This window comes from Falco punctatus, assembly GCF_963210335.1.
Source record: "Falco punctatus genome assembly, chromosome: Z".
NCBI classification, from domain to species: domain Eukaryota; kingdom Metazoa; phylum Chordata; class Aves; order Falconiformes; family Falconidae; genus Falco; species Falco punctatus.
This window is the reverse complement of record NC_137586.1, coordinates 5367807-5383001: the sequence shown is the minus strand read 5'-3', so window position 1 is coordinate 5383001 and position 15195 is coordinate 5367807. Positions and strand designations below refer to the sequence as shown.

Sequence of the window (15195 nt, the reverse complement as noted above, 5' to 3'; positions counted from 1 at the left end):
CTCTTTGTGGGTTTGTTGCACTGTAGGACCAAGTTCTTTATGGCACAGAGGAGCAGGCAAGGGTTTATGGAGCAATCAACTCCATCAGCAACAGTGGCAATCACATAATGCTTCAGCCTTTTGTAGTAGATTTTGTCTGTGTGTCTAAGCTGAAAGTATGGCCAGGAGAGAAGAGGGTGTGAAACACTTGGCTTTTTTTTTATTATTTATTTTTCTTCCTTGGAAAGAGCCTGGCTGAGTTCCTTTATGCTTTTCAGGCTCAGGGATGAGAGAGAGCGTGCGTATGTGCGAGGGTGTGAGCGCATCTGTGCCCATACAGTGGCTCAAGTGGGAAAAAACCCTGCTTGTGGTTCACACAGGAGGAATTTCTGATGGAGGCAACGGTCCTAAGCAGAAAGGCACATCCTGATCTCTAGCAAGTGAGGGGCACGCTGACGCACACACGCACACACACACATACTCTCTGGGCGCTCTGCATAATATGTGCAAAGCGCTGCCCTTTAATGAACGTAACCTATGGTGGCTGGGCTGCAGCCGGCCAGACCTCACCATTAATAAACTGGGAACATTCTTCTCCTTTTTAGTCCCTTTCAATGCCAGCCCTGCGGTTTGATCTCCCTTGAATGCTGCTCCCCCTCATTTGGGGCTCCAATTCTGAGAAGATTTGGTGCATTGTTTGAGGTCGCAGGATGTCGGATTGATTTCGAAGCTTTTGTATTGACTCCGGGCTCCTGAATGAAGCTGTCATGTGTGTCTGTGGTTGGCTAGCAGGCTGTCCGGCTGCAAGCTGTGCCTTCCTTTGTTGTTTAGGCCTCATTGAGCTGAGGGAAGAGGCTCATTTCAGGGTGATTTACCACCACCCAAACACCAGCTGTCTGTTGTACTGCCGCTTGCCTCCACCTTGGATTCAGTTCTCGTTTCCCTTCGTTTCCCCCCTTCCCTTCTCCCACTCTACCGCTGTAGGCGCTTGGGTACCGGTTCTTCAAGACGTGTGGATCACCCTGACAGAATAGTGTAAAAACCATAAACATTGAATACGTTGTTCTTCCCAACATCATGTATGCACTTGTGGGAATTTTTTTTTAGGGTTCATTGTTGCAGTCCTGTAAACATGTTTTTTTCTTGGTGAGAAACTGAACCATGGCTCTAAGGAGAAAAAAAAAAAAAAAACAACCCAAACAAAAACCACACCATGTTCCTCTTGGTTTGTTACTAAGTAGCTCATGGTGAAAAGCAGTAATAATTTTATTTAAAAATAACTGTTAAGCTCAGTGGCAGGACAGCAGACTGAATTGCACAGCCTGCCCAGTGCAGGATGTCAGGGGAAGTGGCTGCAGAGGTGCTCTCTAGTACTGGAAATGTTGGGATTATTGGATGGATGGAGAAGGAGGCAGAGAAGGATGGCATCATCTCCCTACATACTTGTTATTCCTGAGCTGGTATGATCACTGTATTTATGTGGTTATCATGCTGGAGAGCTATTTTGGTGGTGTAAGGAGAGGAAGAAAAGGGAAGAGGCTGTGAAGTGCTGCTCAGCTCAGCTTCACAAAGCTCTTTCAGGAAAGTACTCCTCTGTGAAAAGCCAGGCTGCTTCTGCAGCTGAAATGCTGATAAAAGCCTCGGAAAGGCCATGCTGGAAGCTTTGCTCTTTCCCAGGTCGCCATGGGCCAAGACTCAGTTATCCTTTCTGCACCTCATGTTTTCATCTGTTGACGAAAGACATTTTGAGGGTATTGCAAGGCAGGAGAGATGGAGAGAGTGTGAACAGCTGAGCCAAAGCCAAGTTTGGCCAGTGAGACCTTCCAGTGGCCAAGTGGAGACAGGTTGTGCCAGTGCCTTCAGGGTGAGGCTACTGCCAGCATTTTTGATGGCCGTTGCTCAAAACCGAGGAATGCTGATGAGAACCAAGCAGGTCAGAGCCCAGTCGGACCTGCCCATGGCCACAAGGTGCATGGCACAGTGCTGCTGAGTCAAGCCCACCTCTCAAGCTGATCTTTCCAGCTGCAGACCTGGGAGAGTGGCAGGAAGATGGGATCCTCTGGTTAATCCCAGCCAGCTCCTCCGGGGCAGGGCCTGGCAGCTCCATGGAGGCCTGCTGGTGCCATGTGCGTCACGTCTGACTCCTTTAAATGAGGCTGGCAGCTCCGCAGAGGACTGCTCTGGGCAACGTGGTGGCACCTGGCCTCACTGCAGCCTGCTCCCCCTGGAGCTGCTGGCATGAAGCGAGTTGTGACCAGCCCTCATTTGACTTCTGGGTGATGCAGTTTAGTGTTTCTTGACCACAGGCTGTTAAAACTGGCAACCGATCAGCTCTTGTCAGCCGTGCAGCTGAGATCATTAAGCCTGTTACTATTATTATTTTTCTCCTTTTTCTGCAAACTTTGGCCAACTACTGGAGCCTGTGCCGCAAGCAGAAGGGAGAGGCCAGTGACTTCATATATGAGGTGGGATAATTGGACATATATATGTATATTTCAGTGCTTGCCAAGGAGCCTTCTTGCTCTTTGCCTTGGGAAGGGGGATGTCTGACGATGGGTGGGAGTCATCAGAAGGCAAAACAAGCTCCTCTGTTGGAAATCCTTGTGCCTCCTTGCTTCTAAACCAGAGCATAACATTGAGAGCAGGCAGCACAATGTCATTTAGTAGCAGTACATCTGTGAGCTTTCAAGATCACTGTGCTCCTCCCCAATCCTGTTATTAAAAGGCCGTGAAACATGGTAAAGATGCTCCATAAATTAAGACTGTACGTCCATAGTACCCAGTGAGATGAGGATCCTCTCTCTGCAGTGTTCTCCTCCCCCTCCTCTGTAAGCATCAAGCGCTACTGAATGAAGGAGGGAGGGATACATTAGGAGGCAACAACCACTGCAAGAGAGTCCCAGTGAGGTAGTGAGGTGTTTTAATTTCTTAACAAACTCTTTGGGCACTAGAAACTGTAAAATAACATACAGATAAACAAGCAAAAACTCACTGACCCTTAGCACCCTGGAGGGCTCTGTTTCAGATCACTGAATAAAAGCTGAAGTTGCATATGCATGTTTAATGTAACACAAGGCGTGTGCTGTGGAAAAGCGTGCTTTCTTCTAATCTGGTTCCAGACAGAAGCATCCAAACAGAAGCCCCTTTCCCTATCCCCACTGAACTGCTTGGTGTATGCAAGGAAACCCCTGAATGACAAGGCCTCCATCTGCTCTTGAGCGGAGTTGCGACTGGCTGCAAATGTTGTCCATATGCTTTTTTTCTTTCTTTTTTTTTTTTTTTTTTTTTTTTGCTTTTCAACTTAGCTGCCTAATGTTAGACACCTATCCCCAAATTAAGCATCTGCTTATAATAGGCTTTTCTAAAAAAGAGGTGGAGGTAGTAGCTAATTCAGGCGATGCACGCTGGGAGAGGCACATCTGCAGTTGGAAAAGGAGATGGGATTATTCATCCTGTGCATTGCTTCTGTTTGCTTTTTTAGGGGGTGGAAGAGCCCCTGCATTCTCGTACTGGCCTTCGTTCTCCCTTCATTCTCCAAATAGAGACCTTTTAAAATGTGATTAAAAAACTGAGGTGGAGTCTTCAACCTCACAAATAACCTAGCAATTTAACTCATCAGTTTCCACAATCTAGGAGAAGATACTAAGTACAGAGCTATAGAGTTGGTCTCTCTGTCGCCCAACAACTATGCGATTTGCACCTAGTGAAACAACCCCTGTAGGCAAGCCTGGAAGGGGAGCCTGGCTGACATGCAGGGTTTGTGTCTTTTACTTGCCTGGTAGATCTAGCTTCAGGTATAGGCAATGCAGCACTTTGTGATGAAAACCCATTTCATGGAAGTGTTGCTTTAATCATCAAGGTTTTCTGACTGTGCAAGAAAAAGGATGTTTCTAACAAAGACTAGGCAAAATACACCAACTCACTAGTCGAATCTGCTGTAGAGAAAGCAGGGTCTAGTTTTAGCATGAACTCGCTAGCCGAGGTGTTGGCTTTGTAGAGGAAAAAAGGAAAAAAAAAAACTATCAAGTTTTGTGTGTGTATTTCCCCTCTGCTCTTGATTTCCAGGTGATTATGGACAACACCTTGCAATTTCTCTGTTAAATAAAGCTGATGATACTTCCAGACAGTTATTCCATGGACAGAACGTGTCCATGGTTTGCCATGAGCTGATGTTGCATGACCAGTATATCCTAGGAACCAAAGAAGGGTCTAAAATTGGGAGGTTTTCCTTGGTTTGTGGTGTAAAAAGAGCTGGAGTATCTATTTCAGCATAAAAAATTTGCAGTGGATACTGGCACAAGTTGACTGTCAGCAAGTCTTGTATGGATGCAGTTTCCTAAATACAGGAATTTCCTAAACACAGTATGTTGCTGCTTTAGGCACCATAATATATTCTTGTTGTCCATCAGCTGCCTGTTAGGAAATGCGTGGGTCTCCCGTTAGGTCCTTTTGTATGTCTTTCTCATGTACTGTGGGGTGTCTAGAAAGTCTCCTCTGGTTAGACAGACAACTCCCTCTCTGTGCCTCAGTTTCTTATCTCTACTGTAATTATTTAATACAATTGCTTTAAATTTTAATGTAATCACTTCTTTCTGGGGAAAGGTTTTAGAATTCAAGAGATTACAGGTCAGTTGGTGAAGGACTGTAGTAATGGGGCAAGAGGAAATTCCTTTGATAAATGGGAGTCACAGGTAGAGGATGCCAGGTGGAAGTAGTTCTCTGAAAACCTCAAAGTTTGACAGGTTGCAATCAGCAGCCCCAGCCTTGGGTGTTTTGGTTAGGTATCAGGTACAGGTACTGCCTTTTAGTGTCTTTTTTTTCCCACGTCTCTTTTGGAAAGAGGAGAAAAGATAATTTCTGCTCAGTATCTGACCTTGCTGGTACTTGTGAGATGCTGGGGTCACCAAGTAAAAGATGTCACCACACCTGGCAGCCTCTCCCGAGGTGACCAGAAGTTCATCTGTCTGTTTGTAATTTCTGCCACCAAGGATCATTTCTCTGCTGCGCCCACATCGAACGATGGCTGGAATTCCTTTTAATTGTGCCCTTTCCCTTCCTCATCATTTAGGGCAGAGCACTTCCACTTGGCTAAACTCATTAACTACTTTAATGTTGAGGTTTCCTTTTCTGTATAAATTCATCCAGCTGAAATCTTGTAACTCTTCAAAGCTGCATGTGAGCAGACTCGTGCTCTGTCACCCAGCAAATGCTGAGAGTGTTTATTTTTCAGCTGTGGACCACAAAATCTGAAAAAAGGCAATGTCTTTGTGGGTGCGTCCATGGGAAAGCAAGTAATTGCGATGGGTTTTGGGGGACTCAGGCTGTGTTACTGTTTCAGCTCAAGGAGCATTTTGACCAAACCTGGAATCCCAGCCCTGTTCTGCCATGGTGATTTATCAAGATGTCTAGGTCTGATAAACTCCAAAAACACTTTGGTGAAGAACCAAAGTGATTCAAGTAATCCCCAGAAAAGAACTACTTTAATGTGAGAGACTTTGCTGCTGGGATCATGCTCGGTCAGTCTGGTGGGTTGTCGATGAAAAGAAGCTGTTTGCACTTTGTTTATTTCCCAGACTGTTGGTTGAGGACAAAAGGAGGGTGAGGTGACCCTGTTTCTTTGTAAATCTCCATTGGCCCCAGCTTGTTATGAACATTGCAGGGTCTGTGCCAGCAGTGTTGGGTGGCGAGGGTGAGCTGTTGAATTCCTGGGAAGGGCTTGCCAGGTGTTATATAGACCAGTTGTCCTAATGAGAGCAAGTCACACCTGTAGACTTTATTTCACCAAATCTAGCTACACTAGAAGCAAGTAAGCACTAACTTGGTAAGGGTGAATAGAAATACTGGTGTGTGAGGTTTGCCTCAAGTTGTTCCAGGTTGGTAATAGTACTCTCTGAGCAAGATAGACTTGTTTCTGTTCATGTACATGTATGAAAACATTGGGATAAAATAACCTGTTGCTTTTCAGCTTGGCTTGCCCGTATTCCTACTGTATTTTTCCACACACTTGCTTTCCTTCTGTCCCTGTCTGTGTGACATCCCTCATGCAGTGTTATCAGCCATTGGGGAATTCTCCTTGGCAGCCTGGGAGCTACACCTCTGTGGAAGGGTATCTCCCAGCAATGCAGGATGAGTCCACAGGCTTCTCTAATGTCTTTTCTTCCCCTGCTTCTGGTCATAAATGCAAGCCTCTTGGTCTTCAGTGGTTCAGATTGTACTGATGTTTTTCTTGTCTTATCTTTTATAGGGAAAAGTCATTGGAGATGCAAAACTGCTTATGAGTTGTGGTTGCAGAAAAGGGAAAAATGCTCAAGTGAAAGACTCAGATCAGGTCAGTCAATATCTACCTTAACTGGTGGAAATAAAATAATGTATTAACGTCTGGTTGATTTGAACTGTGCTGTTGCATATCAGGGTTCCTGGACACAGAGTCCTTGGCCTGGCTGACAATGTTACAACATTAATGTTTTTATATTTGTTATTTCTAGAAAAAAATCAAACAAGATCAGGGATTCACTGCACTAGGAGCTGTTAATGCCGTAGCCTGAATTACTCCCATCTGGTTTATTTATTCATGAATTCTGTTTCTTTATAAAAATCCACTCCAGGCAATGTCTTTCTTAAAGAATATTGCACTTCCTTGCTGGCTAAATGTATGCAACCTTTGGTCTTGTACTGTAGCTGCCTGGATGGGTGATAGTTACAGAGAAATGTGCCATTCGTTGCATGTTTTTGTTCTGAAGTGACACCATCACAAGTACACTCTTTATTGAGGTTCCTCATGATAGACATGTAAAAACTTGTTCACAAACTGATGGCTGGGTTTCAATATTCATTACTTGGAATGAATGGCCCCCTTATTCTAAAATTGGTCAAATTGACATCAGTGGGATCGCTTGTAGGGTTCAGTAATTGCAGGCGAGGTGGGCTGCACTCTGAACAACAGCCAGCTGGTGGTCTCTTCCTTCCTTCTACCATTTTGTACTTATTAGACCAGACAAGTTTGTTCCTGTCAAAATTTTCAGTTAATATGGCTTTCAGGCTTTGTAGCTTAACAGAAGTTTGAATCCAGATACCATTCTTTCCAAAGATGAAACAAAATTTGATTTGAGCAGAAACATTTTGTAAATATGGGGTCATCCAATATTAAATGTGGTATAGTGAACGAGCTGATCTCAAATATCAAATAACTTGCCTCTCTAATGTACCTTGTGACCAACCGATGGCCAGGTACAGACCTGAAGCAAATTCAGTGTCCTCAAAGCTCCAGGAATTCCCAATAATTTACTGACGGGAAGAGAGATGAATGCTCAGGAAGAAAAATGTTTTCATTTTCAACATGCACGTTCATCAATCCTAACTAATAACAATGTCTCTGAGCCTTGCTTTGTTAATGTTTGGGAATATCTGACAACACATCTATTTATCCCTCAGTGAGCTCTGTTGTGAGAAACATTGGCCACACTTATAAATGCTTTATAGGATTGAGTCTTTCATTCATTTTAGAGGTGATTTTTTTTTCTTCTTTATTTAGTATTTGCAAAATAACAAATTCATTATCATGAACCATACTATCAGTTCACCATCAAGACAAGGACTCTTAGTAGTTTTCTTTAAAGAATACCTTCCCATTCTCTCCAATACAAGCTTAATTTTCTAATGTTGAGGTTCTAACACTTCAGGAGAAAATGAATTTAGACATGAAACATTTTTAACAAGTTTAGTCTTTTGTATTTTGATGTACTCTGGTTGAATCACTTTGATTTACAACAGGACTACAGCAGCATCAAACCACTCATAGCAGAGATTAAAAATGGAATGGGAACATCTTGATTGCAGAGAGGTTTTGTGAAAGACTTTAACAAACCTAAAACTTGTTGATGGCAATAGTTTAATTATAAAGTAGGCAACAGGGTTTGGATGGAAAAAAAATCCCACTCCCTTTTATGTTTTCTGGGATGGTGATAAATTATTCCTTGCATTCAGTTACCTTCTGAAATCTAATTTTTGAGGTCTGGTGATGTGTTGACCATCTCAGGTGTTCTTTTTTACTGTATTGGCATAAACTGCTGGGCAAGTGCTTGCTCCAGAAGCTGTAAAGCTCATACATCTTGCCCCTGGCAGTATCCTGTCTATATTTCAGGGGACAGGAGGTGGATGGGGAGAAAACTAGTACAGAAGGGTGGGTAGCAATGTGGAACATTTGCCTGTGAATGCAGGACCCCTCTTCAGTTTATAAATTATCCCCTGGGCCTTGTAGATAAACACAGACTTCTGTGGTGACATTGGCTGGGAAAGGCAAACACTTGCCGATGATTGTAGGCTAATCCTTCAGGACACTAATTGCCAGAAAACTAAGGAAGCATTATTTTAGGAACAGCTTGTTTCACTTTGTGAAGGGGAAAAACACTGCACTGGATTTAGTTTTGTTTGCAGAGCTTTACCCCCTCCTCCTGCGACCTGTCTAAGATTTTAAAGATTTACCTTCATTATTGTTGTTAATTGTAAGGATTTTTTTTCTTTTTTTTTTTTTTTTTTTTTTTTTTTTTTGTCTTGCTTTGTGTTTTCCTGTGATGCCTCTATAAAGTTGCGTGAAAATGCAGCTTTCATGAATGTACACATAAATAGGTATGTGGATTTTACACCAGTAACTATTTGAAAGGTTTGGGACTAACCACCTACTTTGTGGCTGAATTTTTGTGTAAGGTGATGCTTTGCAAAGATTTTATTGTTTTTTTCATTCTTTGAAGTCATTTTGGAAACTTGCAAAAAGTCCTAGACACACTGCCCCACCAGTGAAAATCCCCAGCTGAACCAAGCCATGACACCATTGCTGAGGATTTAATTTACTGACGTTTCTCCAGCATACCTCTAGAAGAGAAGGCATCTTAACCTCCTTGACCTGAGAGCTGCTTCCCTGAGTCTGGCATCCAAAGGCACCTATTTGCCTGGTATTTTCCATGGTGCGAGTCACCAGTGTGTAAATCCTAGTCCTGTTGCTCTTGAGGGCAGAAGTCCAAACAGGCTCACATGGGGCTGGGATTTCACAATGGTCACAAAGATTTGCACCTGAGAAGGAGAGGGACTGGTGGTCTCTGTGTGTGGGCTCCCAGTCCTAATCAAACTCTACAAGATGAGTTGGAAGGCTAAGTAGGGCAAGAAAAATCCCACAAAAGCTTTGAAAACCTTAAAGCGAATACAGTTGAATGCACTGAATCCTGTCCTACATGGACGGTCTTGAAGCTTTGGGTTGCTGAAACAGAATGACTGAGAGGAGTCCCAAAATAAAGCCACGTCTTGGCTGCAACCCCCCTCATGTCTTTGGCTGCCATTGGCACCATCAGCAGTTGTTTGTGTGCTTTCTGGGAGTGAAATTCATCCATGCTCCAAGGCCCAGAAGCAGGTCTCTGCACCACAAACATCCTACTGTAATTGTAAGGTCCATATATGCTCTTCAGAGTGGTTATTAGTGTCCCAGTAATTTATGCCTCCCCATAAATTATTATACCATTGCTTACTGTTTGAGGTGCATTCTTGCATAAGAATGGCAATCCCGGACTAGGATTTCCTTGTGTTAAGTAGTATATTAACAAAGCAGGAAAGATGATTTCTGGGCAATGATTTAATGTGTGTACTTTCTGAGGAAAGCAAAATGTCATTAAAGAATGGGAAAAATGTGTGGGTGGACAAATAATGTGCATATTAGAAGCACGCATAAGGTTGAGAACCAGAAGCAGCGGAGCACTCCATATTCTCAGCACACACAGTTCTGCCTTCTCAGGGTTTAGTTTTATTTGTTTTCCATCATTTCTCCCAAAAGGTAGGCAGCTCATCAAAATTTAATGGCTCTTCTCCTTTGATATTTTTTTGCTTCTCTTTGCTTAACTTTTCTGGTGGCTCGTGTGAGCTTAAGTGTTACCAAGAAGTCAGATCCTCCTGTCATTCCATGTATTTTGTTTTGGTTTTAATACGACAAATGTATGCCTCCTCTGGAAATGGTATCCATGCTGCAGAGTAATTATTTAGTGAATGGTGGATCCAGTTCATGTTGGCAAGGATCAGATTAATCATTATTAATCATGACCCCTCTGACAGTAACCTCATCCCTTGCCTAAGTACTGCTCTTTATTAAGAAGTAATAGCTATTAAGGGATGGCTGGGCCACTTCTCTCGTTGCACCGGCACAGGGCTCAGGACTTCTGGCAGGAGGCAGAAGAACTCAGTTCAAAATTAAAAATAGACACACATGGTCCACGTTCCAGAACTGAAATAGGCAGCTTCCCCTGTGGGCTTCTTCAGCCTCATCTGAGTGTCCTCCTTTCCCCTGAAGCCTCCCGAGAGTTTGCCTCTTTCCAAAGGCTGAATTCAATGTTGGGGATGAAATAATCTCTCTGATGTTTTTTTATTTGTCTGCTTGCTTATTTTTTTAAAAAAATCAGGTAGATCCTAGTATAACAAAATGTATGTGCAGTCCTTGCAAGGAAAAGATCTTAAGGTCTAGTGGTTGTAGCAGGTTTCAACAGCTGATAAATCTGTAGATGAGCTTACCTCTCTGGGACTCCACTTGTGCCAAGTAGACCCCAAACCAACCACTTGTTTTGCGGATTTCTAGTTTCCTTGAAGAAATATTGTACTGTTGAGGTGAGGCTTGAAGTGCTGTTCATCGTGCACAAAGTCATGAGGAGTCCAGCTTCTCTCTTCCGGTCACTGCACTGGGGACTGCAGGCTTATATATATATATATATTTATGTATGTATATATCTCCTTACCACTTGTGTCACCAGAGATCTGCAGAGAGCAGATAACAGTTTAATTCATAATTATTCTGGTTTTCCTAGCAGTACAGGTTCTTTTTGAGTAGGTGAGGCAGTGCTATCAATAGATGTCATCATTATTTCAGCACAAGCATGATGACTTAAGTACTAGATTGAAACCCCGCTCCCCAAAATCCACCTTAATTACTTTTAAAAATATTTTCATTGACTGTTTGGAAACCCAAGACAAAACCTTTCAGAAGAGAGCAAAGGAAAGAAACACTTCTTTTGTCTCCATTTAGCTCTTCGATACCTGGAGGGCAGCAGTAGAAGCTTGGAGCAAACCTGCCACACTTTTTTGATCTTTGCCAAAGTTGTTGTGAGAGTAACATCATTTAATGGTTGAAAGAATTTATTGAAGAATAGAAGTACCAGCAAAGACAAAGGGGCCAATACAAATTATCTGGTAAACCGCTGTCAGATTTTACGTGCTCAGGGCTACCGGTAATTTCCCATCTTAAAAACCTGGGGGGGAGTTTGGAGGGGAGTGGAGGAGGGTAAAAAGTATATAAATAAACCCACCTCTTTAAATAGCTAACTGGCCTGGCCTGAACTGTGTTGGAGCTAAGTTCCCTTGGCAGCTGGCACTACAATATCTGTTGAGGGTGCAGCAGAGGGCTGAGACCAGGTTTCAGAGAATCTGCCTTAGCTTTGCTGGCTCTCCCTTGCATTCTTCCACTTGTCAGCAAGAAATGTACTGAAGCATGAAATGAGGGAGTGCAAAGGCTCCCACACTCCATCTGAGCAAGTCTGGATCGCACCCCCACAGTTAATGTTTCTCTCTGCTAAAAGAAATGAAGTAATAAAAATAAATGAAAGCACTAGCTAACTTGGGAATACATGGGTGGAAGAAAGAAGGAGGAAAGAATTGGGGGAGTGAAGGTAGGTTATCCACCATCTCCCGCTCTGACTTTGTGGTAGAGTTTGGATCTGGGCTCGAAAAACCACTGGATTCTGCACAGGTTATAAAAAGCGGGAACAAGAAGTACGATACAAAGAGAGAGGATGTTACATGTTTGCGGTTTCTGGGCAGTAAACTACCTTTAAAAGTATTCTGTTGATTGAAAAAAGCAGGCTAGGTGATCACACAAAGAACATGGGACTGTAGGAAACTCTCGTAGATCATCCAGTCCTCTGAGATCTCAGTGAACTGTTACATATAACCCCACTGATAAACACATCCCTTTTGGTGCTGGTACCTATTAAAAGCAAGCTGTGTAGCTCTATCATTATGCTCACCCCACCAATTAGTGCTTTACATTCCAAAATGCCCACTTATACAATATTTCTGCATCTTGTTCCTGCTGCCAGATCAGAGTGTTTCCCCACCTATGACATGAGTGTTGGTCCCAACAAGGTGGACCACCGTTGCTTTTCCATTCACGCACCACAATTTTCTTGCTCCTTGTGGTGGTGTAGGCAGAAAACAATTCCACTTGTTGAATCAAAATGCAGTACTTTTCCTCTCAATTAAATCTGTTTTGGGAAGAGATATTTGAATGAGAGACTCACCGGCTGCCTTTCCTCTGGACCTCCCAATTTCATACAGCAGTTGTGCTTTGGTAATTGCTGAATATAGTGCTAAACATCTGTGCTCCTGGTGACTGGGAAAGTTTTTTAGTTTCATTAATCTGTTGTGTGGAATTGAAGCAGTTGTGAAACAGAAGGTGAGTGGATAAGTCTCCATTCTTCGGATTTATGTACGTTTTGGAGCGATGTTGTTATGAAAGAAACTTCCTGAATATAAGCCTCCGAACAAAAGAGATTGAGGTTATGGATGTCCTTTGCAAGTTCAGCTGTAATAGGTTTGTGTTGCAGGGGGTTCCACCTCCCTTCATACAATGCCATTGGTAAGCTGACATTTCTAATGACCTTTTATAATCACCTATTTCCTTTTCTCACTCATTTTATGAATAGTCTTGTACTCATTTCAAGAGTTTCCCACTTTGTGGTCTCCTCTTACAGTTCATATTAATTTCAAAATGGGTTGGGCTTCCTGTCAAGTGTAGCACAGTGTAGACTGAAGTTCAATAGAGCTTTTCCTTTCTACAGGGGTGGGGGGGTGGGGGGGTGTGCTGCCAAAAAAAACCCATAGTGCCCTTTTTTGCAGGAAGGGCTTCAGAAATGGTAGTCAGCAAATTGCTTTTTTTTTTTTTTTCTTTCTTTCTTTCTTTTGAGGCAGTTCTGAATGCATGGTTTAACACAGTGACCTGTCCCTCTTCAAGATGTAAAACTTAGGGCTCTGACCTTTTCTTGTGAGTGATGATCCCATGGCACTTTCCCTCCAGAGTCAGAACGTGTGAGTCCTGGTGATGATGTTTTGTCCAGGCTCTCATTCAGGATATGTACTCTGCTAACTTGACTCGACCCTGCATGTTCAGTGGGACACATTATTCTTCACTTCCCACCCTAAACTGCTGCGTACCATCACCTTGCATTGATGGGTTTTTCGTTCCGTCTTGGAGGTAGGTTCATTTAAGTGGTGGAGGAGCGGAAGCCGTACGGTTTTGAAAAGCAATTTGAGAGCCCTCTGAATGAAAAGTGCTTTACACATGAAAAAAATAAGTGTTATCAATTGTCATTGTCAGCCTCAAATCTCAAATTTGAAAGGGTCATTTATACTCCTCAAAGGCAAACACACAGCAGCATGCTAAAAGAGGACTAAAGCAGCTGAAGAAAATGCTGTCTCATGTCATTTCAGGCTCTGCAATCCCAGGGAACATTAATAACTATTTTGTTGTTTTCACTGATCTCTCTACATGGGTGGAGAAGGAAAGAGTCAGAAGAGAGAAGGTGTGCTGCTCCAGGTAGTCCCATGGCCCTCTGTGGTAGCAGCTCACCTACTGCGAGGAGACCCAGGCAGGGCAAGCTGATTCCCCATTGCTCTCTGGCATTCTGGCTGCATTTGCTGCCTTTCCCACTCTGCCTTGTTCCCATTTTCCCTTAGCAGATGCCACCGTGTGAAGACACCATGGCAGGGTCAGTATCAGTCAGTCACCTTTTAGATGACAAGATGCCACGTGAAGCCAGATCCCATCTACGCCGAGGTTCATGCAAACTGAATGGCCTGCTCAGAGCTGCTGAGAGCTGTGAGGTGCAAGGAAAGTGCAAAGGCTTGGTGGAGGGTGACAGATGGAGTGAAGGACCGGCTCGGTGGTTGGAGTGTTGCACTTGCAACTTTGTGGAGCACTTCACGCCTACCTCGACATGGGTGCAAAACGCTATCCAAGCAGAACTATGGCAGTTTGCACCCTCCTTTTCCTCACATTGTACCAGAATCAATGTCAAGGCAAGATGAAAATCTGGTCCCAGATCCCAGCAGGTCATCTGCCTGGAATTGTACCCAATATGGCTGTTCTGCATTCAGCAGACATTCCGTCATGACACTGGTTATTCATGGGAAATGTATTCAGCTGAGTTTTGCAGCAGCTCAGGTGATGACTTTTCTGGATTTTCTCCAGGGAGCCTGTTTTGCTGTTGGATTGACCATGCTGATGCCCTGTCTAAACAGCCTTTTGTTCTTTATATCCTTTTACTCTTTGTTATATTACACTTTGAAAGCTTCTTATTCATGCATACAAGTCTGCTCTGGTGAGAGACGGTAGCAGCCTAAGATATGTGTGTACCTTGGGTTTAAAGTTTCCTTATATTGGTCAAACTCAGTCTTTAAAAAAATTATCTCATGGAAACCACTCAGAAAGCTCTGTCAAATAGAACTGTAACCAAAGTGGAGAAGAAAAGAAATCATCCCTTGTGCACAGGAGAAATAATTCAAGCCATAGTTGGAAAGTCTTTATAGAGGTGGAAGAAGTGGTTCAGTGTCTACAGAGTCAGCTTACCCTTCAGAGATGCTGGTTCAGTCCCTTGGTCTGCCACAGGTTTCTGACAGAACCAGACATGTGATTTAATTCCATCAGGACCTCAGCTCACTTTATAAAGCAGTGAAAGCAGCATGGATATCCTTCATGTTAAAGACTGGGGAGTACTTGGATATTAGCGTGGTGTAGGCCTTGCCTGAGGTAGGTTAACACCAACGTGAAATATAGCACAGCTCCTACTAGCATCCTGACAGGGGGAAGTTTTATTCTTTTTTTCATGTCATATCTTAAAAAGAACCAGACAAAAATCTGATCTGAAGTAGGAGAAAAATGAAAGAGAAAAGCCATATGATTCACTGCAGGACTAAATCCCCCTGCAACTGGTTCCAGCCTGAAGAATATATTCACAGCTGGGTTATAAACCCTCAAACCCAGACAACATAACCTTAACTAACACAATATTACTAAGGCACTGGTGTAATGGGATCATTCTGCTATGGCTCATGGGCACATTTTAAGTGTCATCAATTTAGTCTGCAACTAGAGGCTGTTAAGTGCAAAACCATTTTAGCGACTGCATCTTACAT

At 43.2% G+C, this 15195-nt stretch overlaps 1 protein-coding gene across 6 annotated transcripts in view; it reads left to right on the top strand.

Annotated features, from left to right (window-relative positions):
* The window catches only part of SETBP1 (SET binding protein 1), a 264044-nt gene that overhangs the window by 44861 nt on the left and 203988 nt on the right, over positions 1-15195 (top strand). For 4 of the 6 annotated variants that reach the window (XM_080370916.1, XM_080370913.1, XM_080370911.1 and 1 more), the window contains exon 3: positions 6224-6307. The exons of the other annotated variants lie outside the window; for them this stretch is intronic. In XM_080370916.1, coding sequence (XP_080227042.1) covers positions 6224-6307 — 84 coding nt within the window. The remainder of the gene's footprint in view (positions 1-6223; positions 6308-15195) is intronic. 6 annotated transcript variants of the gene reach the window in all.